General features: G+C 53.9%; 1 protein-coding gene across 2 annotated transcripts; it reads right to left on the bottom strand.

The window, feature by feature from the left end:
* Positions 1–8546: 8546 nt before the first annotated feature.
* Positions 8547–24296, bottom strand: SLC16A1 (solute carrier family 16 member 1). 2 transcript variants are annotated; one of them, XM_038162491.1, is made up of 5 exons: positions 24234–24296; positions 15344–15601; positions 11806–11949; positions 10479–11345; positions 8547–10061 (listed from the first exon to the last, which is right to left on the bottom strand). In XM_038162491.1, exons 2-5 carry the CDS (start codon positions 15558–15560, stop codon positions 9796–9798), a joined length of 1494 nt encoding a protein of 497 aa, XP_038018419.1. In that variant the 5' UTR covers positions 15561–15601; positions 24234–24296; the 3' UTR covers positions 8547–9795. The 2 variants fall into 2 exon arrangements, with proteins under 2 accessions (XP_038018419.1, XP_038018420.1); XM_038162492.1 differs by lacking the exon at positions 24234–24296 and adding an exon at positions 17108–17130.
* Between the last annotated feature and the right edge of the window lie 810 nt (positions 24297–25106).

Here is a 25106-nt window from a genome sequence, read left to right on the forward strand (position 1 = left end):
AGCTGCCCCCATCCAGTGCCAGCAGGACACACGGCTGGTGCTGCTGGATGCTGCCACCTGGCCCTGTGCCCCTGCCAGAGTGAGCTGTTCTGGGAGTGAGAGCATCCCACTGATGATGGCTGAGGGATGGTGGCACCGGAGAGCAGCAGAAGCTGCTGCCACGTCCTGCCTCTGCTCCAAGGCTCCCCCAGGCAGCAAGGCTGTGGGAAAGGCTGATTCCTACTCATGGCATCCAGTAAAGGCAACCGCACGCTTGGACAGCCAAAGGCATGCTTTTCCCCAGGAGACTCTGTTAATACCCAGGAAAATTTGAATCTGCTCGGGTTCTCAGCTCAAGGTCCCCTCTGATGGCCCCATCTGCAGCATTGTCACAAAAAGACACATCCGAGGAGCACTGGACGGGTGCTCCAGCCTCCCCCAGCCCGTCCCTGGGGTTGTCCAGGGTCACCCCAGCTGCAGGTGGGACCTGCAGGTAGGAGCAGGCGTGAGGCAGGATGGGCACAACATCCCAGCTCTGCAGAATGAGGCTCATTTCCCTCCTCTGCAGAGGATAAAGTCACCTACAAAGCAGCCAAGACAATTCAGCTGGAAGTGAGCAGGTTGTTATACCTGGCAGTTGATTTTCATAGCTTTTTTTATATGGTGCATTAACAGAGTAACAAACCCTGTTACAGTTTCATAAACATGATTTCAGACTGAACACCCTTGTTTCAGGGCTGGCTCCTGTTCAAAGAGCAGGACAGCCAGCTGAGCGCTGACTCAAGGAGCTGGGAAGTGGTCTGAAAGTAAAAAGAGAACCATAAATGAAGCCCAAAGCTCTTGCCTAGGTTTGGGCTTTCTCACAGCTCAGTGTTCTGGTTAAATGCACCAACTGAACACCTGATTTTGGGGCACAGGGGAGGATGGCTGCGGGGCAGCTCTCCGTGGGACAGCCTGCTCACCATGACATTCTGGGTGCTTTTATTGGAAAATGAATTTACTCTCCATGTAATTAGAGAAAGAAAATAGTTTTGACCTCAGCTCCATACTTCTCAGCTTAATGTGTATGATTGCTTTGCCAGCCATTTATTACTGTCAACATTTCCAGTCGGGGCCGTGGGGGGCAGCGAGGGGAGGGCAGGGAGGATGGGAGGCTGGGTGTGTGCAATAATAAGAAGCTGTTTACAATTGCATTGTAATCATAGATACAGACCTGGGGCATAGAAAATCCCACTGTCACCAAAGGTTCACAGGGGGGCTGGAGGGGAGAAGCATTGCTGCATCCCCTGCCTTGCCCTTGGTCTGCCTGCTGCAAGCTCCTCTCCTTCCAGAGGTGCTCCAGGGCAGGTACGTCCAAGAGTAATGAATTATTGATCAGCAGATAATAGGAGTAGCTTTATTTCTAATGGCTGAATTGCTTATTGATCCGCTTCACACGCAGAGAGCGGGAGGACTGAACATTCACCGTGTGTTATTGCCACTACACCCTTGTCTAATTAACACCCTCCTTGTCTAATTAACACCCCTCTGGGGTGTGTGCTGGAGAGGAGCCTGTGCCCAGGACCGGGACTGGGAGTCTGTAAATCCATCTGGGTTTAAGTCATGTTAACAATGAAAGAAAATGCAGCAGCTTTAGGTAATCCTGGAGAGAAGAGAGGAAAAGGGGAACCCCTGTGATGGACAGGCAGAGCCTGGTCATGCCCTTATGCCACAGCACTGGCATTCACTGTGAATCCCAACAGGATTTCATCCCAAGGATGAAATGAGAACCAGCCACTGCTTGGAACTCATGCTATTTGCAAAGCACAGAGTTCTCACTCTTGGATATATGGAAATCAGACAGGTAGAAGAAACAAGGGTTAAATGCTGCCTGATAGTACAAAGTGTTATGTGGAAATGGTTTTTTTCAAGTTCTTAACTGGCCTTTGTCCTTTAACCCTGTGAGACTGAAATTCTAAGATGGGATTAGAATTTGCATTTCAAAGTAATATGTGCAAAAATACTCCCAGTTTTCAGCCTTCCAATTTCAGCAATTTCAGGGTGAAGGAGACAGGGCAACGATCCAGCATGTGCCCTCCTGCTGGCGGGCCAAAGCAGGAAAGAAGTTCTTCTGTTCTTATTAGATTAATGTGCTGTGGCATTTTAAATTAGAAAATATTAATGTCAAAATAATAGGAATGTGCTTGGGTAATTCTTCATTCCCTTCAGTAAGGAATGAGAGGGCTAAGGGAGAGCTGCTGCCAGAGGAGTTTCCCCTGCCCCGTGTTAATCCTCCCCCAAGTAGGTGAGTGGCTGGGCAAGCTGTGCAGAGGCAGAGACACATGCTTGCCTCAGGAGGGCTCTGGATGGGACTTCTGAAGATTGGGGCTGTGCAGGGACACGGGGGCACAGCACAACTTCATTGCCAGGCAGGTAGCCCTGTTTTCTCCTCGGACCCTTCCCCACCATCTCTATCCAACCTCCCAGCCCAGAGCTCTGGAGCCATTTGTGAGGCTGACAGGTACCATTTCCAAGATGGAAACTGAAGAAAAAAATCTATAAATCATTTCCTAAGGGTTATAATAGTGGATTATGGATGAAGAGGAGAGGGTAGAGAAAACATAGGAAGCACTGGAGGCCATAAATCCTGCAAATTAAGTAACTCTGTGTGTCAAATAATGGTGGCTGTGTGCTCAGGTCCTTGTGTGGCAGCAGATGGATTTTCTGCCTTGAGGAAGCTCCAGTTCTCACCAGTATCAGGGCCAGGCACTTGCCCTCAGCTTCCCAGGAAAGGTTGCTGAATCCTGTGGGTTTCCTCTAGGCTTCACAGCTGAAGGTCATTTCAGTGAAATGCTCAGAGTTCCATCTTTAGGAAGTTTAATTCCCCTCCCACGCTTTGCTTTCATTCCTTCTTTCTTGTTTCTGTGCAGCCACGGAGAGCAGCACTTCTTTATTCAACCCTGCTGTGCATTCATCCTACTTGTTCTACTTGCACAGAGACATCCTGAGAGTGCTGGTACTTATTTTTCCCACTTTTTCTTGTTTTGGTTAGTTTGGTTTTTTAAAGTTCAAGGCTAAAGAAAGCTGTCATAGAATAGAATTATAGAATCATAGAATCATCAGTGTTGGAAGACAACTTTATGATCATCCAGTCCAACCATCAACCCGTCACTGCCACTCTAAGCACTAAGCCACTGAACCACATCACCCAGTGCCAGATCCAGACATCTCTTCCAGAGAGGATGGCTCCATGCCCTCCCGGGGCAATCTATTTCAGTGCCCAACCGCTCTTACCCATGAAAAAATATCAATGTCTAATCTGAATCTCTCCTGTCTTAGTTTAAGGCCACTTCCTCTGGACCTCTTACTCTACTCTTAGGGTAGAAGAGTAGAAGAGGCTGGCTCCCATGTCACTACAACCTCCTGTGGAGAGTGACAAGGTGCCCCCCAAGCCTCCTCTTCTCTAGGCAAAGTCCATTACCGCTACCAACGAACGGGCCAGAGGACCAGCGCAGCAGGGTGTGTCAGCAGCAAGTGTTTCACTTTAGCTGCGGGCATGCCCTCTCTTTCCAGCCCGAGAAGTCTCCAGGGAGAGCTGAGAGCCCCTTCCAGGGCCTGAAGGGCACAAAGAGAGCTGGAGAGGGACTTTGGGCAAAAGCGTGGAGTGGCAGGACAAGGGGGAATACCTTGGCGCTGTCGGAGGGCAGCTGGATGGGATGCTGGGGAGGGCTGGGGGTCGGGTCCAGGCTGGGAATGACCCCGGGGATTCCCATCCCGGGGATTCCCATCCCGGGCATTCCCATCCCGGGGATTCCCATCCCGGGGATTCTCCAGGGCCCAGGGCGCCCTCTGGCGGCCCCGCCGCGCACGGCCGCCGGGCTTCGGCCTCGGCGCTTCCCCCGGAGTCTCCCAAGGGGGAACACAGCCCGCAGAGCCCCCAAAAGGGGGACACAGCCCCCGGAGCCCCCCAAAGGGGGACGCAGCCGCCGGAGTCCCTCAAGGGGGGACACAGCCCCCAGAGCCCCCCAAGGGGGGACACAGCTCCCGGAGTCTCCCAAGGGGGGACACAGCCCCCGGAGCCCCCCAAGGGGGACACAGCCCGCAGACACAGCACGCACAGCGCACAGGACCTTCCTGGCCACCCGTGTGGGGATCCCCCACGCTGAAGGAGCATGGATGCTCTCTTTGACAGCAGTGTGGCCGTGGCATCAAAAAGCCATTTTGGGGAATTGTGTGTCCCTGTTTCCCCTCTGGTCTCCAGCATCGTGGAGATGCTTCTCTGCCCACCCGGCCAAAGTCCTCCCTGCTGGGGCAAGCAGGTCAGAGACCCCCTCTATGATTAGCACTCATCAGAGTCCCGAGGTCTGGGGTGACAGGCAGGAGATGCTCTGGTGACTAGAAGCTTAAGAGTCTCCATGGACACAGCAGTGTGGGCAGCACGGGGAATGGCGAGGAGGAACGATGGCTACAACGGGCTCCATGCCAGCCCCATGTGCCCATGGCAGTGGCAGGAATACCAACAGGATGGTGGCTGGGGTGCATAGGAGGCTTGCCCAGAACTGCTGCAGTTCTCCCACGAATACACACGCTTCCCAAAAACCTGGGATGCTCAGGGTGTGCCTGGGCCCATCATGGGGCCAGTGCAGCCTCTTCCTGTCATGCAGTCCAGCTCACAGCACAGACAGCACCAGTCTGCCCACTGTGTGCCTCCAAACAGCTTCTCCTCCTTTAACTCGTTGGCCTAGACCACCTCAAGCCCTCCATGGGGACACAGTAGCAACATCCCAGCCTTGCCTGGACATCACCACAGAGCCCAGACTGCAGGGATGCTCTCTAAGGCTGCACCTGAACAACACGGGGATGCCAAAATCTCTGCCTGAAGCAGAGCAAAGGTCCTGGGTCCACCCAGGGGAAAAGCCTGAGCAAAGTGCAGCAGTTTGTCCTTGGCAGTGTTTGCAGGGAACACAGCCTGTGCCCCACAGAGCCACCCTGGGCATGTGCTGTGCCCCATCTCCACGTGGCAGTGGGGCATCCCTCACCCACTCTGGAATAGCTCCATGACAGTGGGGCATCCTTCACTGCCCCCTCCCAGACTGGCTCTGTGACAGGGGGGCATTGCTCAACCCCCCACACAGCAAAGGGCTCTTCATTAACAGAATATATATAATGTGCACTGAAAATAATTGATGATCTTCCTGCAGCCACTGATGCTCCGTCTCCTGTAATTCAGCTTTGCACCTGTTAAGGGGCTGTTGTTTTTCCCCAGAACCCAGCCCAGGCAGCAAAGGCCCTCTCCATCTGCCCATGCCTGTACATCTGTCCCTGTACCATGTCGTGCCAGGCCACAGACAGGACACTCCAACATCAGGGCTAAATCAGGTTGCTCATTGTGCAAGGGTGCTCGCTCTGTGCCAGGGCACAAACCTGGACACACCTGTCCCACAGGCAGCCGCAGGGGGACAAAGAGAACGAGGAAGCCTTCCCCGCGGGCCAGGAGCTCCTCCTACAGATTCCTCCTGCTCCTCAGCTGCAAGCAGGGTGGTTTGAGTGATGCTGGAGGAAGTGTCTCTGCAGCCATGGCTCATCTCAAAGCCTTTGTGGGAGTCAGGATGGGCAGTGCGCGGCTGTGGTCATCCCCCTATACCCACCCGCAGCAGGAAGGTGGCAGCCAGCAGCAGCAATGTGGGTGGCACTGATCACCCTGCCATTTCTTGGAAGTGTTCAAGGCCAGGCTGATGGGGCTTGTAGCAACCTGGTCTAGTGGAAAGTGTCCCTGCCCATGTTATGGAGTGGAATGAGATGAGCTTTAAGGTCTCTTCCAACCCAAACCATTCCCTGAGTCTGTGATTCTCTCTGCCCCTGTGCCAGCCAGGGCAGACAGCCACAGCCAGAGGCAGTGCTGGCCATGGGACTGACAGACCTTTGGCAGCCCTGCCGGGCCCCACCAGCACCTTGGCAGCGGCTGGGAACAGCAGCGTTTGTTTGCAGAGCAGCAGCCCAGAGTGCTTGGACAGAGATGCACACTCAGCATAACCCAAATCTCCCAAACGAACTGAATAAAGTCCCTGGGCAGAGCAGGAGCAGGCAGGGACCCAGATCCCCTCCTCATGCTTGTCACATGAATGAGCTCTGCAGCCAGGCTCCCCTCTCCCCAGGAAGGGGATTGCGATGCGTTGTGGGGAGGATTAGGCTGTTTCTGTTTCGGGAGGCTGGAATGTCTGTGGGTGAAGGGCTGTAGAGCCTCTTACAGAACCACAGGCACCACGGCCCCACAGATGGGGGAAAATGGGCTCAAGGCAGCCAGGGGGCTGGGGTGCATTTGGGCAGCCCCAGTGAGGCGATGGAGGGTGGCCCAACAGCACAGCAGAGGCAGCAGCAGCTCCCAGCCCACAGCTGCTGCTTTCAGAGGGCTCACAGGCAAACTGCCCCCACATTCCCTGACAGAGGGAAGAAGGGGAAGGAGGGAGGACAGCTGAGGTCTCCTGCCTCATCCCAGCTCCCACCATCAACAGGCCTGGCTGCCACCAGCAGTCAGCAGCTGGAACACAACCCTGCTCCTCTAGGAGCCCCCAAACGCCCCCAGCTGCTGCTGAGCAATCCTGGCTGGCAACTTCAGATGTTTGGGAAAACAAACTCCAGGGGAATTAGCTCCCAAGTATTTCCTCAATTCTGCTCGCTATGAAGAGAATTTTATTTTGCTATCCCTGGAGGAAGGAAGGCAACATGGCCAGGTACATAAAGGAAACCTGTGGAAGAATGGTGGGAATCTGGCCAGCAATACTCCCACTACTCACAGCTCCTGGCACGGGGAGCAGGGAAGCACACACGTCCCCATGGATGTATTGTGGTTCTTTGCAAGGGACCACATCCAGCTGATCTCCATCTCCTCCAGTCAGGCAGTGCAATGGCTTCAGCCTGCAGGGCAGCCCTGGAACACAAGGGCTGGTTTGGGCATCCACTGCCCACTCAGCCATCACCATGGTAAAGCCAGGGCTCCCATCCGCTTTTTGGAGCCCTGTGCCAGATTTCAGCTCCTGTTTTACAGGTGCGTTTCACTGAGGCTCTGGGAGCCCAGGTCATGTACTTCCCAGCACTGTAGATAACTTTGCTTGCAGAAATAATGTGACTAAATATAGCTCTGCTGCTCCTGAGAGCTGAGGCAGGAGCAGGCACAGGGACAGCCCCTGCGTGGTGGGGCTGTCTGTGCCCTGAAGGGGTGCCACAGCTGCCATAGCAAGGCCTGTGCTTCACCCCAACCAGGGCACACTAGTTTATAGCCCAATACAGGGCAAGAGCAAGTTTCTCCTCCCAATCCAACAGACACCTTCCTCTCTCTCACCTGCATTTCCACAGCAGTGGATCAGAAGAACAAGTCCCACAGGAGATCCTGGAACAAGGACAGGGCTGGCACCCAGCTCCAGAGGGGGCATGGAGGTCACCAGTAGAGAACAACCCGGATTTACTACTGAAGTGCTCCCTGCCAGCCACATCCAAGCAGCAGGAAATTATTTATACACTTTTTTCCTTAGAAGCAAGGTTGGTCTCCTTCCCTAGCTAAGTGAGCCTCTTCCAGTGGCCCTGGCTACAGGAGCACTCATGTCAGCTGTGAACACAGCCCAGACAGGACCCCCAATGACCACAAGAGGCAGGGACCCGCAGAAAAGGGCTGAGCGCATTCTGCATTTCACAGGACAGATGCTCTTCCCAACAGGCAGCACCAATGCCTGGTAGGGCAGAAGAGCCCAGGCCCTCCTGCAGCCCTGTCTGAGTCCCACCAGAGACCATCCCACACACAGGAGGGACCTTGTCTGTAGCTACAAAAGCTTGGGTAACAGGGCAAGTTTCCCAGGGGCTGGTTATTGTGATGTGAGCCCATCCCTGTGGTCCACCAGACACCCCAGCTATAAAAATACAATTACCTAGCTTTACAGTATCACAGCTCAGTAACTGTACAACATCCTCTTTTGCAAAATACTCCCCTGGCTTAATAACCTACAGTCTTTAAAAAACCCCAACAATCCAGGCTGATTTATGAGATATTTAGACCAAAAAGAAAAAAAAAAAAAAAAAACCAAGCAAAAGAGGTCTTGCAGACAAGGGAGAGCAAGGAGAGCAGTTGCAATGCAGGGCTTGAACCTGCCACAGACTCAGAGACTCCTGAACAACTCCCTCAAGACCACCTTCATTTAACCCCTCATTTAGTTCAGCCCCATACAGGTGTGGTTCCACTCATCTTGGAAGGGAACAGGCAGCAAGAGCATCTGCACATTACTCAGACTTCTAAGTGCACGTCCCTCCCCCTCACAATCAAGGCAGTTCTCAAGGGTTTTTGTAGGTTTCTAAAACCAGAGGGGCATGAGGACACTATGCTGTTGCCATCTTAACTGCCAACCAAAGCCTCCTCTTCCAGCTGGAAAGGGGCATCTCAGCCTCTCAGTGTGTCCAGCTTCCACAGGGTGCTGGAGCAGCAAGTGGAGAGCCAGGCCCCACCACAGCCCCACTCACCCTATCCTCAAAATTGACCCTAAATCTACATGATCTGGCGCATAGAAATCTCACTTCTAAGAAAGAAGTTCAACATTTGATGAGTAAATTGTAAAAAAACAAGTTTATTTGAAAAAACTCAAGCCTCTTAACATGAATTCTGATCAACATTTACTAGAACTTGAGAGCCATTAACCTGCTCCACGTACGTTGAGATATTTTCCAACACTAAAAAATAAAAAATAAATACGTACAAATTCTTTCCTCCCCCTTACGTGTCCTAGATGTGAGAGGTTCAGCATCCACCGCCTTAAGATCTCAGTTGAACAGAAGCAAGTAAAAGAGGTTTCTCTAACAGATAAAAGAGCAAAAGCAGAAAAAGTCTCAGGGATGTACCATCTCCACCCACCTCACCACTCTGCCCAAGGTCAGGCACCCAAAACACTTGGCTGGATGGGATGCTGTGGTGGAAGCCCACCCACGGGCAGGATGGGGCAGCACAGCCAACAGCAGCGTGAATGCCAGCACCACAACCTAAGCCCATTCCACATCACCCAGCGCTGGGCTGAGAAGAGGCACTATTGAGGCAGAGTGGGGAGGCAGGGGGGACCCCAACACACCCCAAGGAAGGCTTGGGCAAGCAGGGCTGCCACAGCCCTGGAGTGGGTGACGCTGCCCAACAAGAACCGCAGCCATCTTTCTTCAACCTGAATATCCCATGAGAGAACAGCTACAAAAACAGGGATTTTAAAGAACTACAGTAGCTAAAGTGTTTTCAAAACATACCTAAAAGACCACCTAAAGAGCCAGGAGGCACTGGGCATGGCGGTTAAGGAGCACCTTGCCCCATGCCTGCATCTCCCCTTCAGAGGACCTGCAGTAAGAAGCGTGTGAAGCAGTATTCATCCAGGGCCGGCCCTGAAGCCCATTGTGCTTCAACAAATCCAGTATCCTGCTTTTTATGGCTTTTTAACAACAGAACTCCCCAAAACACAGACATAACCCCCCACCCCCCAACCCCCAGCAGAATACAGAGCTAAAGCACAGTTTAGAGTTAAGGCTCATTCAGATTCAGCTAGATATGGAGACTGTAAGGCACATATTAGTACATTCAAGTTACTGTTAAAAAGCCAGACTATAAAAGCTCCCCTGCCCCTGGACACACGAGGATACTGCATGTGTAGTCCTGTTACCTTTGTTTAACACAGATGGAAAGACAACTCAGAGCCTGTTTAAAAATGAACACCCGGTTTAAACACTTCTTACGGCCCCCCAGCGCCAGTGGAGCTCTGCCCCAGCCACCGCACTGGGGCAGCAGCGCTTCCCCGACACCCCGGGATCAACACCGGTCCCTCACATGCGGCTCTCCTCCTCTTTGACACCACCCTCCACATTCTTCTGAGGTGAGGGGGCCACATCATTTTTTGCCTCTTTCTTCTTCCCAGCCTCATCAATGTTGGTCTCGTCCTCCTTCCCTTCCTTCTTCGCTTTCTCCTCCTTGGCCACCAGGCGATAGTTGATGCCCATCCCGATGAAGAGGTAGATCCCAGAGATGATCAGGACAACCCCACAGGCCCAGTACGTGTACTTGTAGTCACCATACACGTCATTGAGTTTCCCTAAAAGACAAGAGAGGGTACGGCTCAGCAAGAAGCCCCCAAAGCAGCTCCAGGTCATGGAGATATTCCCAAGAGCAGCCCAAGCCCATCACCCTCACATGCAGACAAGGACCTCTCCCACATTCCTTTATTCCCTGCTCCCCTACCCTGCACCAGGGGTTCAGATCCCACTTCCTTGGCCATTCCTCAGATGCTGGGGTGGTCTCCCGACTGCTGCCCCAGTGCCATGGGCTGCCCATGGCTCAAGGGAACCCACCACCACTCAGCAAGTCCAGGCAGGACAGCCAGAGTCAAAGAATCATAGAATCATTTAAGGTTGGGAAAGACGTTTAAGATCATCAAGTTCAATCACCAACCCAGCACCACCCCACTAAAACCACATCCTCAAGTGAGTTCTCCAGGCACAGCACACCCTACCTAGCATAGGGGGTCCCAGAAGAACAGGGCAGCACTCCACGATGGTCACCAGGCCAACAGCGCTGGAGAACCGCTGAGCTCCCACCAGGTCCATCAGGGTCTCAAACAGGATCGAGCTCAGCCAGCCAAAGGCAAAGCCAAAGAAGCCAGCATAAATGCAGAAGCCAGCATAGCTGGTGGACATAGGGAGCAAGAGGTGGCAAACACCATTGTAAATAATAGAGATGGCAAAGAAATACTGGATGCGGGGTCTGACCCATTTGGTGTTTGCCACCAGTCCCATGGAAGGTCTGGCAAACATGTCCACGAAGGCCAGTATGGAGAGCAGGAAGGCTGCAGAGTCACTAGGAATCTTCTTGCTCTTTGCGTAATTGCTGAGGAAGACCAGGGGAGCGAACAACCCGAAGAACATGATTACATTGCCTGACAGATAGAGCAGGAAGCCCCTGTGCGTGAATAGAGACAGGTCCAAGAATTTGTTGATTGTCTGGAAGACTGAGCTCTTCTCTTTCTTGGCCTTTCCATCAATGAGGTCCGTGCTGGTGTCACCATCATCCTTTTTCCCTGCTTTCCCAGCCTCCTGCTGCACTTCTTTATTGGCCTCTTTCTTCTTCAGCTGATCCGGCTTGGGACCTATGGGCCGCATCAGGGATCCAGCCACGCAGCAGTTCAGCAGGAGGCCACCCAGGATGAGGAAGCTGCCACGCCAGCCAAATATGCCAAAGAAGAGCTGGTTGACGGGTGCCAGGGTAGAGAGGAAGACAGGGCTGCCTGCCATTGCCAGCCCATTGGCCAGTGGACGCTTCTTAAAGAAGTACTTGCCAATCATGGTTAAGGCAGGGTTCAGGTTGAAGGCAAGTCCAAGACCTGCAGGAGAGAGATAAGGGGCTCAAGGCTTGGATGCCTCCAGCAGCACTGGCAGAAGGGCTGGTAGGACAAGTGGGGTTTCAGTTCCGGGGAGTTCACAGCTCTATTTCCAACTTAGAATCATGGAATCATTGAGGTTAGAAAAGCCCTCTAAGAAATGGAGTCCAACCATTGCCCCAGCACTCCCAGGTCCCCATTAACCCATGTCTCCAAGTGTAACATCCACATGCTTTTTGAACACTTCCAGGGATGGTGATTCCACCAGTGCCCAAGCCAGTCCATAACGACTGACCCACCCGCTTCCCAGCTGGCATGAGCAGGAGTCAGCCCCTGCTGCCAGCTAAAGAGGCACCCAGGCAGTGACAAGAACCAGAACTTATGCAAATTCAGACATCAATTAATAATTACTGGGCCAAAGTTGCTCCTTTCACTGCCCCACTAGGGCAGAGCTATCACTTACCCCCTATGACCCCAACACAGAAGTAGAGCTCCTCCACCGTGTTGCAGAAGGAGGCTGCGATCAGCCCACAGCCGGACAGGCAGCCGCCGACGATCATGATGGGCCGGCTGCCATACTTGTTCACCAGGATGCTGCTGATGGGGCCTGGGCAAACAAAGGACATGCACCAGAGAGGAGTTATCTTTGCATGAGAGACCAAACACACACACACAAGCACACTGCAGCTTTACTGTCAGAGGATTCCAGCTTTCACACAGCACTGCTTCTCCCAGTGAGGGAACTGGGCTAAGGGGAAAGGACAGAAGGTTCAGAGGCAGCTGGAGATAACAATCACAAAACGGTTTGGGTTGGAAGGGACCTTAAAGATCATCTTGTTCTAGCTCCCTGCCATGGGCAGGGACACTTTCTACTAGAACAGGTTGCTGCAAGCCCCATCCAACCCAGTCTTGGCCATTTCCAGGGATGGGGCAGACACAGCTTTTCTAGGCTTCTCTGTGCCAGGGCCTCATCACCCTCATGGAAGAATTTCTTCCTAAGTATCTAATCTAAACCAGCCATAAGAGAGAGAGAATTGTTGAAGCACAAAGCTTTGACTTCTCTGAGCAAGTTGCCTTCTGTGGGCTGAAATAAGGGCTGCCTGGCCACCAGCTGCCCCCAGAGACAGGGCTTTGGGACAGGCTGAAGCACCTGCCTCATGCTGCGCTGAGAGCTCTGCCCTACTTGCGGCCACCCACCCACCATGGGCTGGGGGCTCAGCCACAAAGCAACTGCACATCTCCTGCCAGAGGTTTCTGATCAAGACCCGAGGAAGCTGTGAGGAAATACCTTCTCCGGGTGCAGGTGAAGCTCCCCAGGGCTTGGAGAGAAGCAGCACTGCCCCAGGAGAAGGGGTGCTTCTGTTTTCACTGCTACCCCTTAATGCAGACAGGGGCCAATTGCCTTTTTAAGTGCTTCAGTATCAGGTGCTTTAATCCAAAGCAAACAGTGATTAGAGACTGCCAAGCATGCTCTACAGACACTAAAATGTATTTAAATACACTGAATGAACATCCATTGAATATTAACAGACCTTGCTTTGCCATTAACAGACAGAGAGGTTGTCAACATGTTATTCATGGATCCTCGGATGGTACTTGACCTTTTTGCCTAGTTTAAACAAAGCCTGGAGCAGGTTACAGAAGCCTTGGTGCTGCAGAGGCTGCTCCCAGCCCCACAGCATTCTGCTCTCTGCTACCAGAGGCTCCAGTGCAATGCCACCAGGGATGGGCCATGGCTCTGGTCCCATGAGAGGCAGCAGCAGCAGCACCTGGGAGCTACCACATCACAAGTTGCACAGAGCACTCAGCACTTTGCAAAACCTGAACCTTGAACTCAGCAAACGTGATGCTCCTGAAGAGTCTAAAGGCAGCCACAGCCTTTCTTCCAGGAAGTCCACCTGGAAATAGCAGGCTCCAAAGGGCAATCAGCAAGAAGCCACCCAGTTGGGCAGCACCAGGTACTCTAGGGGCAATTCTCCCCATCCCCCACTTTTTTAAAGGAAAATAATACCCATACCTGTTTTCTAGATTCACTGGAAGCATTTTTAACTAAACATTACCTGATCTAACTTGATTGCCCAAGCTGCCAAAAACATGTAAGTAATGGAATCTAATCCCAACATGGGGCTGACAAAGGAGCATTTGACACCATGATATCACTGCATCCTGACGGATACCGCACAGGGAGCTGTAGGGAAATGTGCTGCTTCCTCACACCTAGCCCTACCCAGCACAGAAGCTGCCCCAGCTCTGTGAGATTCCACTACTCCAGAGGATGAACTACTTTTTCAGCCTCCAAGCAAGCAGGTGTCCTAGGAGATGGGGAAAATGGGAGGCACACTGGGACTGCTCCAGTGCAATTCAGACTCAGTGAAGGGTCTGGTTTCAGGCAGGAATGAATGGGGCAGCAGCAATTCCTGTGCTTCAGCAGCTGGGGGATGAATAAAAAGTCCTGAGATGGAAGTGATCCTCAAGAATCAAGTCCAATTCCCGGCTCTTCACAGGACAACCCCAACAATGCCACCTTCTGCTTGAGAGTATTGTCCAAAATGCTCCTTGAGCTCTGGCAGCCTTGTGGCTGTGGCCACTGTTCAGTACCTGACCACCTTCTGGGGGAAAAATGCACCCAGGTAGATCTGGGGTACTTTCAGCATCCCTGCCACCAGCATATGGGCAAGCAGCTCAAGGCCAGCAGCTGCTGGAATTTAATGGCTACAGCTCAGTGGAAGCAGGAGGGACAGAATCACCATGGAGGGAGGGGGACATGGGGACAACCACTACTGGAATAGTGGAGGAGGGAGTTCTTACCCCTGCTGCCAGGCAGCTCCAGACAGTGCCCCCAGAAGAACCAGCTCTGAGCTATTGGGAGAGGAGGAATGGCCCAGTTTGGGTCTCATTAAGGCAGTTACACGGTTTACAAGCTTGTTACAACATTGGAGAAGGGAAATGTGCTGGTCGCTTCGCTAGCTGAGCGAGGACAAAGCAGAGCCTGTTCCCTGCAAAGGAAAAGCCTCGTGCTCAGCCGGGAGCTGACGTCAGCTCCTTTGGATGCACAAATCCAACAAGGCTGCAGGCAACTTGCCAGCTGGGGACTGGCAGCTGGGACAAGCTCCCATTTGCCTCTGAAGTGGCCACAACAGCAGGCTCACAGTGTTTCTTTCAGCCCAGCACAAGACTGTGTTTGCAGGCACATACAAGACCCTAGGGTCTGGAGACCAGGAACACTCTGCATGCTCTTTACCCACTAAAAACATGTATAAAGTACCCAGCTTGAGAGTTAAAAGCCTTCAAAAGGCAGCTTCTGAAGGACAGGGGAGGGAGTGGAGCTGTTTTAGTTTAGGTGGGTTTGCCTTATTCTGCTCATGTCTCTGTACTTCCAGAGCACACTACCATCCTCGAACAGCATAAGCTGCCTACGGCACTGCTTGGCACCAGCAAGCAGTAACATGTGGCATGAGGATTCAGTGCACTCCAAGCACAACGAGCTGACGAGAGCTGACGAGAAAGCGATGACAGATTTCTACACACACCCACTATTCCCTGAATTGAAAAAAAAAAAAAAAAAAACCCACAAAAAAATCAATGTCTTATCTGAAAGTGCCCCTAAGAGCAGAGCTGCCACATTGCCACATGTAGCACAGCAGCTCCCTGGCCTTCAGGAGGATGCTGGGAGTAGACACAGCATCTGCAACTCACTGTAACAAGGACAAGGGCAGAATTACACAAGTCATAATTCCCCGGAAAGATTTTACAGCTTTGCAGAGGAGGACAGATTAACCCGGTTTTTGCATTCTGGGCATTAAATGGAACTTTCTGAGCAACCTCCTTTAAGAAAACTGATTAAGGGAGGTTTTGCTCTCAGATAAGGAGAGAATTCCAAGTGTTAGCAAAACTTTGGTTGTTGTAACTACAGCCAGGTGGGAATCACCAGCCCCAGCAGGAGAGCAGCATCTTGTGCTGTGATGCAGGAGCACAAGTACCACTGCCTCCACCCCACTTACCTCCAGCATACATAACAGCCAGCATGATGGAGGAGATCCAGGACACTTTGCTGCTGGAGGCATTGAAGATGACCTCAATCTCTTTGAAGAACACTGTGATAGATTTGGGAAAGGCATAGGAAAAACCAATGGAAATGAAGGCTCCGATGACCACAGCCCATCCCCATCCTCCTTCAGGAGGAGTGTATCCTGCGGGGCCTCCGATGGCCGGTGGCATCTTGAATCAAGTCGGCGATGATTCAGTTGGGGATCAAAGATCTGCAAAGGACAAAGCATTGCCTCAGCTGAAAGCAGAATCTCTGCTCCTGGCATACAACTGCACAGCTCAAGCTCTGTTTGCAAGGCTGGCACAGCACCAGTGCCCCCACCACCATGAGGAAAGTTGATCCGTGAGGTGAGAGCACCCCAGGATCACCGGCACAGTGGGCCACTCCAAAGCACATGCTCAGATTGCAGCTGGCCTTTAGGAGCCCCATCAGCACACATTTTTAAGTGACAAATTTAAGATGTGACACCCTGACCTAAGCTGGAAAGGGCAGACAGTGTCTGTGACAGCAGCCAGGACTCATCTCCATGGGCAGAGCTCCCACAGCACCCCCAGAAGTGCAACACCAGCACTGCAAATTCCCAGGAAGACCCAGGCCACCTAGAGCTGGAGCTGCACACCAAGGTTATTAAACACAGATACACAGAGGGGAAGTAAGTCCCCATGAATGAGCTGAACAGGACACTATTTCTGCTGCAAAAGGGCAGTTGGGTGTCACAGCACACTCACCATCCCCAAAGGTCATGGGCTATGGCTAAACTTAGCCTGAGCGGTGACCAAGGAAGGCTCTCATATGCCACCAGAGAAGGGGGAGGTGGATGCACACAGAGCAGTCCCAGCAGAGCCTGGTTCCCCTGCAGTTTGGCCCTGGCAGGGCACCTCCAGGCCCAACTGCATCCAAACCCTCCTCCTTGATCAAAAAGGCTATGGCAGTCTTCGCAAAGCACCGAAGTATAAAAACAATTCACCTAAAAAGTTCAAAACTAGAAGTGACTAGAAAACAATAAACAGGAAAGTGTCATTCAGGCTTGCTGAAGTGTGGAATTCCCTCGGAGAGGCTGATTGGGAGCAATCTAGAGACCATCAAAGGCTGTTCATGCATGGGACCACACAGCAGCAGAACTCACACTCCAGGGCTGCTGTTACTCCAAATAAAGGCTGGTCCAGGCAGCTGAGAGCAGCACAAGGCATCACAGCACAGAACTGTAGCAAGGGCAGCTGCTCACAAACAAGGGTCACAACATGCAAAGCCACAGAAACCACTACCAGCCCCAGAACTCCTGTGCACCCCCAGAGATTTCAGAAGGCATTTTCTGATGGACTGCAGCCCTCCCCAGCCTCACAGCCAGAAATACCCCCACCTCACCCACCCATATTAAGCACCATCCCCACTAGCCAAGGGGATGGCATTAGGCTCCCTCACCAGAGCCCACCCCACACTCCACAGCTCTCTGCTGCTCAGGTTTGCACTCAAGGAAAAAGCCTTCGAGCAGGAGAGTCTTTTCCAGAGCTCCTGAGGTCATACCAAGCAGAGCGACAACCTCAAAGCAGCGTGGTGCTGGCTCAGAGAGGTGCAGCCTCCCTCCTATTTATAGCCTGTATCCGCCCCAGCTCACAGCGATTACCATCTCATCCATGGCTGCTGACATGCCAGCATTTACCTGGCACATCCCTATAACACACACTACAGGACTACAGGCTCCTGCCTTTTCACTCACTCTGTGTCCCTTGGTGCACACCCAAGGCTGGGATCCCAGTGTCCTGGTAGAAGCACAGCTGGTGATGCAGGGTCATGGGGAGATCCTGCTCCTTCCTACCTGGCACTGGAGGGACTGGCGGCAGTTATCTGATACAGCCCAGGTTTGCCAGAGCCACCTGACACCTGGCTGCGGTGATGCCCCAGACCCACACAGGGTGAGAGGAAGAAAAGCACAGGAGGTCGGATTCTGTAAGCTGCTAAGACTAGTTTAGTGTGACCCAGACAATGATTTTTCGCTGGCAGGGTATTTTCCTGCATCCGGGCCAGTGCAACACATGACCATCATGAGCAGCTCCAAGGCACCCGCCACTCCAACAAAGGAATCATTGACAAGACGCTGCCCCTGGCACGTCCACAGCTGAACTATGCCCAGGAGCCAGAGCCCATTTCTTCCGATTGCCTCTCTGGGACTCAACAGGATGAGCCGCATCTCTGGTGTCTGGCTGCAGGCAGGTCCCTGGCCCAACACACACCTGTGGGCACCCACGTGGGACCAGCAGCCACCGAGGGAGCGGCCAGGCTTCAGAGACTCCCAACGCAGTCTGGTCTCTTGGAACACAGAGCAGCCCACCCACCCACCAGGAGCGCTGGGAATTGCTGAACATGCCCTCCCCACACAAGCTGCACACTGCAGCTTCCGCCACTTCTTGCTTTGAGTCACACTGAATTTTCACAGCCTTCAGTGAACCCTAAAGCATCATCCAACCACAAAGATTTATCCAAAACATTTTTGAAAGCTGAAACTACCAGGTGTTGGCTATAAAAGTTCCCAGAAAGGAATATAATCTACTTGTGAGCAGTAATTAAAACTACAGGCAATAAAAGCCATACAAGGCAAAGGCTGAGGAGGTTTTGATGAGGTGTTGGGGATTTTTCCCTTTTGTTCCTGAGACATATACACTGGTTTAATTCTTTCACTGCTCCCAAGGAGCTCAACTGCTCCAAAATGACTGTGGCTTGGTTAATTTATTTTTTTCTTCCCCGACAAGCAGCATTTCTCCTCCTGCAGGTGCTGAGGTGGCATCTCTCTGTAAAATAAAAGGCTTCTGGCAGGTTAGACATGACCTCTCTTGCATCGCTGAGGCACAATGAAGAGCCTTGAGCTGAACAAGGTTTTGAGACCAAAGATTCCCAAAGTCTGACGCCAGAGAGTTTACGCAGTGTTCTGCATGCCACAACACTATTCCCTGACTCGCTGAAAATCCTTACTAAGAAAGACCAGTTTTAGAAAGCTCATAATTCAACTGCATTAGGCTTCTTGACGATTTACTTCTTGCTCCCACACAGAACTAGTTTCAAACAAGTGAGAAAAAAAAATAAAGCACATGTAAGGGAGCCTGCCCAACTGGAAAGATTCCCTCCCTTTTGCAAAAATGGAAATTAAAAAAACAAAAAACAACCAGAACACAGTTATGACATTTTCAGCTCTGTTTTGGAAGAGCTGCAACATGTAAGATGTGATTAGAAATCAAATTCACAGCTGCCAGGCAGCCAGCTACAGTTTGCCCTATTAGGAAATAAAATAACCATATTTGCAGTAATTAAGACTGATGAGACCAAGTAATGACTGTGAATATCACAACTGCTCCCTATAAAAGTCCTGACTAATCTGCAGGAATGAGTAGCCTACAGCCACCCTCCTCTACATTGCAATAGTGAGAGCAGGAATTGAGGCAATGAGGATGGAATCACCTCAAAACAGATCCCTCAGGAGACTAAAGCCCTGCCATCTCCTAGGTCCCAGCCACAAGCAGTTATCCTTTCTCCAAAGGGGCCTGGAACAGTACGATTTCAAGACTTTTAGTTACATAATGCAGTAAATTGCTGCGCTTTTGAAAGCTCAGATTGGCAGGACTCCAGCACAGAAAGACAGAGGCTCACATTTATAGAGCACTGCAAATGCCCCAAAGTATTTCTGGGGCAAAGCCTTTATTGAAGTGGTTCACATGGCTTCTTTTTGGGGTCAAAGGAAGAGGGACATCTTCCCCCATCCAAGCAGAGGCCCTGCCCAGGCACAACACACCTCTGCCTCTACTCACACATCTCTCCAGCTCAAGGCTTCCCTACACTGGGTATACACTCAGTGGCATCTGCTGCCCTTTGAGCTCACAAAGCCTTTCCCCTGGAGCAGGGCTCTCTGAGTACCTGGGAACTGGAGCAGGGCAGGCAGGGAGCCTCAATTCTTCCTCCATGAAGCAGGACAAGCTGAGAGACCCAAATCTTTCTCCCACAACCCACCATCAGCCTAGTGCCCACACAGATTTGTGCTGCAGCCAGCAGAGGTTCATCTGGCATCTAAGCAGGTGTGAAATCCACAGTGGCTCATCCCAGCTCTGCTGTCTTTGCTTCCTGCTTTCTATTCCTCCTGTGCTCCCCCAGCTTGAGATGGAATAGCATTGTCCAGAGAAGGATCTCCACAGCAAAAAGATGCCCAGGGATGTCCCAGCTATCCAACGGCCATTTGAGCACCCTGTGCCCTTGTAAGCTGGACCCAGCCTTTGGTCTGGAAATGCCATCAGTGAAACACCTAGGCCAGGCAGGATGGGCACAAAGCTGCTCCTTGCTAACAGCAGAGTTCGCACTCCCTGAGGGAGCTCTTCCCTCAAGCCCCCAGCGGAAATGGTAGTGCTGCTCCCCAGGAGCTCATTCCCATCAGCCCAGCCCAAAGAATTAGCCACTCCAGCCCCCCCAAGCCCAGCTCACCACAAGAAGCTCTTCCAGTGCTCAGCACAGGGCCATAAACATCCGTGGGACATTTGCCCAACATGGGGAGCTGGCAGGCCCCCAGAATCTCTCCTGATCCCTGAAAGTAAACTGAGATCTCCTGCTGGGGAAATGAAGGGGCTGGCAATCACCAGCTGTTCACAACCAATAACATTCTATAGCTTCAAATTTGGCCTTTTTCTGGCCTGAAGTGAGATGAAATAGAGATTGTCAGGAGTTGAGACACCACTTTCACCAGTTTTAAGCGGGTTTAGAGCATTATGCACAGAGCTCTAATTCCAGTGGGCACCCACAGCCAGGGTTTAACCTGGCAGCACATGGCCTACGTGACTCCCCAGCGCTTCCAAGGGCTCTGCACCAGGACAATAGTCAATTGAGGCCCTGCTCAGCCCGGCCTTTGCTGCCAGGGTGAGCCAAGGTCAGCAGCACAGGCAGGGCTCACTCAAGGCCGACAGCCCGCACAGGCAAGCTCAAGGTTTTGGCCAGAAGCAGCCCAGCCCACTCAGTGCCTCTTCCCACCAGGAATGGCCAACACGCTCCCAGACATGCCCCGGTCTGCCGGGCCGGTGAGCCAACACCAGCACGCAGACAGACAGACGCCATGGGGCACAGCATTGGCAGCCACCCTCCTCCAGCTCCCCCACTGGCAGCACAAGCCTCAGCCCGCAGAGGCACAGACCGCCCTGTTCACCCCACCGGGCACAACCACGGTCTTTCCCTGGACACTCACAATTGGTCTCTCCGGTGGACACAGCCCCTCAGCCCCCAAAACGCTCCCAGCATGGCACAGGGCAAGAAAGGCTGCAAGCTGCCCTGCAAAGTGAGATGTTGGGATAGTTTGTTGGCAGCTTTGAGGGAAGCCAACCAACCAGAGAGATGAGCAGCTATTTATGTCCACCAGAGAAGCTGCCATCTGGGGCTGCTGGGCCTGGTTGTTAGCATCAGCAATGCTCAGTAAGGACCCACCATCTTACTGGTGTGAGAAAGCATGAAGTCAAGCTCAAGCAAGCTACCAACAAGCCCAAGGGAGAAAGCCTGGCTCATTTCTACACCAGAGCCTAGTTGTGGTCATGGCTCTTCTAGAGCCCTCTAACCCAAAACCCTGCAGCCAGAGGGGTTTGCAGACCAGTTACAAGACTATTATGTGAAGCAAGCAGCTCTTGCATGCAGTCTGGGCTCACATCAGCTTTAGCCCCAGCACAGCACCTAGAGTCCCCTCTCTAACTGTCCCCCATCCCTAGGAAAAGGGATTCTCATGGCACCAGCTGCCAGCCAAGCCCCTGTCTCAGGAAGGGACAGTGGGTGCTCAAGCCCCTGCACAGGGCTTCTAAGTCACACCCTGAGCACAAGCAGTGCTCTGCCAGGACACAGAGTTGATCCTCCCTGCACTAGCGGTGCTCAGGAACGCTCCCAGGACACCCTGTGCCCTCCCAGAAATCTTCAGAATGAGAAAAATGTAGTATGGACTAGCATCGGCATTCTTTCATTAGAGACCCGCAATGCCAGCCAGAGACAGCTCCGGGTGTCTTGGCAAAGCAGGGGGCTGCAAAATCACAAAAAGTCACAACGGTTACCATCAAACTGAACCGGCTGTCCCTTCCCTAAGAGCAGGAGTCTGAATTTTGATCCCAGCCACTGCCACATTATTGCTACCTTCAAGCCCTCAAACCACAGATGAGTAAGCACCAGGATGGAGGTGGGACATGCACACCAAGGACTCAAAGCACAAGGGTGGAGGTGGGAGAGGAGGTCACACCAAGGACTCAGGAGTACACAGATGGAAGTGGGACACTCACACCAAGAACCCAGCCCTCAAACCAAGACCAAGGCAGCACTGGGATGGAGGCAGGAGAGGAGGTCACACCAAGGGCCCAGTAGCACTACGGTGATTGGGGTTTCAGTAATTAACTACAGCCCCACGTGGATTTTCCTTGGCTACAGAACTACTCTGCAGCGGCTCTAAGGACACAGTGAGTCATACCAATACCACTAGAGAGACTCCCACTTTCTTAGGAGTCTGTTATAGGCTGATTCCAGAAGAGGAAATGGGAAAAGCCATAAAAGTGCAACAGTAGATTTGCACTACAGGGCCTAATGAGATGCACCTCCCAAGCCTACGTGCAGCTTTTCAACTCCTCATAAAGGAGATATAAAATGACAGTATGAAAGTCACTGGGTATTTTCCACCTTAGCTGCCAGATAAATCAGGCCAACTGTGCCAAACAGGAGCCAAGAGAAAGCACACGCGACCATTCACACCTTTTCCAGGTAACACATCCTGAAAGGGAACAATGTTTCACACCTTCCCAAGGAGCTAGGACAGCCACAGGCACCCAAAGAGATCTGCCATACAATAGCAGAACTTCTTTGTAATTGGGAGGTCCTTCACCCTAGCGGTTCGTCTAAGACCAAGGAAGTTCCTTCCCAACAAAGGCACTATCAGCAGCTTGGGGGAGTTTCTTTACACCCAGCACACCCCAGCTGCTCCCTGCCCTGGCCCATTTGTCAGCACTGCTCCTTTCCTTCCAGACACAGCCAAGGAAACAGCGCAAAGATACCCAGGAGAATCCAGCAGCACTAAATTACCTCACTTAGCATGAAAATGGGATACCTGTGCGCCACAAAAAGACTTAAGGCTCACAGAAAGGCACAAAACCAGAATCATTATACCTGCTTCCTTGTGATGCAACTAAGAAAACCCACCTTTTTCCTCAGAAAAAAAAAAAAAGCTTGAAGCTGGAGAACACGAGTAACAATTGTGCAAAAGGTCCACACTTAAGGGGCAGGGTGTAAGCACTCAGGCCATTGACTGTTTCAGGACACAAATCTCACCTCTCCTGCCAAAGATGCAATTCACAATTTCCTATGATCCTCCTGTTCACTCATCCCCTTTGCCTGAGTCAAGTTTCAAACCCTCTGGCATTGTTCACTTTCGTGATGCATTTGTGCACCCTTCAGCTGCAGGACTCCTGCCCGACCTGCAACACCCACCCTGGGTGAAGCATTCCAGCAGCATGTCCAGAGCCCAGCCCCAATAAGCTCCCCAAGCATCTCACCCTGGGGCCAGCAAACACCTGCCAGAGGCCACGAGGCTTCAACTAGAGCAGACCCCAGGACCAGAGCCAGTAGGTGCTGCCTCTAGGAGTGTTCTGACAGCCCCTTGCTGCCCCACAAGTATAAGCCACCACCAGCCACCACTGAGCTCCAGCAGCCCCAGCTTTCTGCTGCTGGTCATCGCAACGCCTCGCCAGCTGACTGATTCGCACACCAGAGAGTGGATGCACGCCCCAAACATCTATGGGGCCATCATGACCTTACTACCACCTCCTCCCTGAGCAAGGCAGAAATAAGCGCTAAAGGCACCTTTCCTGGAGCCGGAGCACTCCGGTGCAGGTTCCGCAGTCTATCCTGCACCGCCAGCAGGGAATCACGGTGCTGAACGCCTTGGGTGACTCACCCACCGGAGCAGCCTCGAATGCCCGAGGTGCAGCTCTGAGCACCTGCCAGGAGGAGTCACCTGAAGGCCGGTATGAGCGGCATCGCGATGCAGGGCTCACCCAGATGCTGAAGGCTGCAGGAACGCTCCCCATGGGGACGGGGGGGACCCCCGTGCACCCCAATACCGCAGACCCACTCCTAGGGCATAGCTCCCACGCAGCTTCCAGGCCCTCCCTGCCTTTATCAAGAGCCAAACACACACACGGTGATCACCTCTTTCCTGCGACCCATAGTTTATCGAGCACCCTCAAATGGTGCGGAGATTCCCCCGCGCGGCCCCACACACACGCTGGGGAGAGTGGCCTGAGGGGCCGGGCAGGGGAAACGAGGAGCTCCCCAGGACACGCAACACCCACCGCGAGGCACCTGGGCTACCCGGGCCCCCCGAGGCCACCACCATCCATCCTCACCGTTCGCCGCGAGAAGGAGGCCAGGGAAACCCCCACCCCCGGGCGCTACTGCCGGTGAGAGAGGAGCGAGGGCGGTCGGGGCAGGGCGCTGAGGGATCCTCACCACGCGGCCATACCCGAGCGGGAACAAAACATGGCTCCCCCCCCGGCTCGGGGGCGGGGGAGACTGAAGCGGCGGTTCCAGCACAGCCACAAACGCCGGTGTGGAACCAACCGGCCTCCGAACGGACGGGCTGCGCGACCGGCCGCAGGGGCGGCCCCCCGCCCCAAGAACGGCCCGGGACCATCACCGGCTCCGGGACCTCACAGCCGGGGCGGCAGCTGCGGCGCCGGGGAGCGCGGAGCCGCCGGAGTGCGTGCGGATCCCAGAGCCGGGGCCTGACCCCGAGCCCCCCCTCGCTCGCCCCCTCGCTCGCCCGTCCCGTGGCGCCACGTGGGCCGCCCGCGCCCTACCTGCGGGTGCCGCCGCCGCCGAGTGCGGCCGCCCCCGCCCCCGCCGCTATAAGGGCGGAGGGGCGCGGGGGGCGGGCGGGGGCGTGCCCAGCCGCGCCCCGCCCCCCGCGCGCCACGTGCGCCTCGCGGCCCCCCCGACCCCTGCCCGCCCCCCCGAGCCCCGCGGGCCCGGCCGTGCGCCCCGGCACGTACTGACCCGGACCGGCACGGACCGGCACGGCACAGCACGGACTGCCCCGGCACGTACTGACCCGGACCGGCACGGGCTGGACCGGCACGTACTGAACCGGACCGGCACGGACCGGCACGGACCGGCACGGACTGCCCCGGCACGTACTGACCCGGACCGGCACGGGCTGGACCGGCACGTACTGAACCGGCACGGCACGGACCGGCACGGCACGGACCGGCACGGCACGGCACGGCACGGACTGAACCGGCCCGGCACGTACTGACCCGGACCCGCACGGCACGGACCGGCACGGACCGCCCCGGCACGTACTGACCCGGACCGGCACGTACTGACCCGGACCGGCACGGACCGGCACGGCACAGCACGGACTGCCCCGGCACGTACTGACCCGGACCGGCACGGACCGGCACGGCACAGCACGGACTGCCCCGGCACGTACTGACCCGGACCGGCACGGGCTGGACCGGCACGTACTGAACCGGACCGGCACGGACCGGCACGGACCGGCACGGACTGCCCCGGCACGTACTGACCCGGACCGGCACGGGCTGGACCGGCACGTACTGAACCGGACCGGCACGGACCGGCACGGCACGGACCGGCACGGCACGGCACGGCACGGCACGGACTGAACCGGCCCGGCACGTACTGACCCGGACCCGCACGGCACGGACCGGCAC

This window comes from Motacilla alba, chromosome 26 (genome assembly GCF_015832195.1).
Source record: "Motacilla alba alba isolate MOTALB_02 chromosome 26, Motacilla_alba_V1.0_pri, whole genome shotgun sequence".
Classification (NCBI taxonomy): domain Eukaryota; kingdom Metazoa; phylum Chordata; class Aves; order Passeriformes; family Motacillidae; genus Motacilla; species Motacilla alba.

Excerpts from the sequence above, each read along its gene's own strand:
- SLC16A1 (XM_038162491.1), bottom strand. The coding sequence starts at position 15,560 with ATGCCACCGGCCATCGGAGGCCCCGCAGGATACACTCCTCCTGAAGGA. Across the intron at positions 11,346-11,805 it reads CTGTGTTGGGGTCATAGGGG|GTCTTGGACTTGCCTTCAAC; the intron begins GTAAGTGATAGC and ends TCTCTCCTGCAG. Across the intron at positions 10,062-10,478 it reads TCTGGGACCCCCTATGCTAG|GGAAACTCAATGACGTGTAT; the intron begins GTAGGGTGTGCT and ends CTTGTCTTTTAG.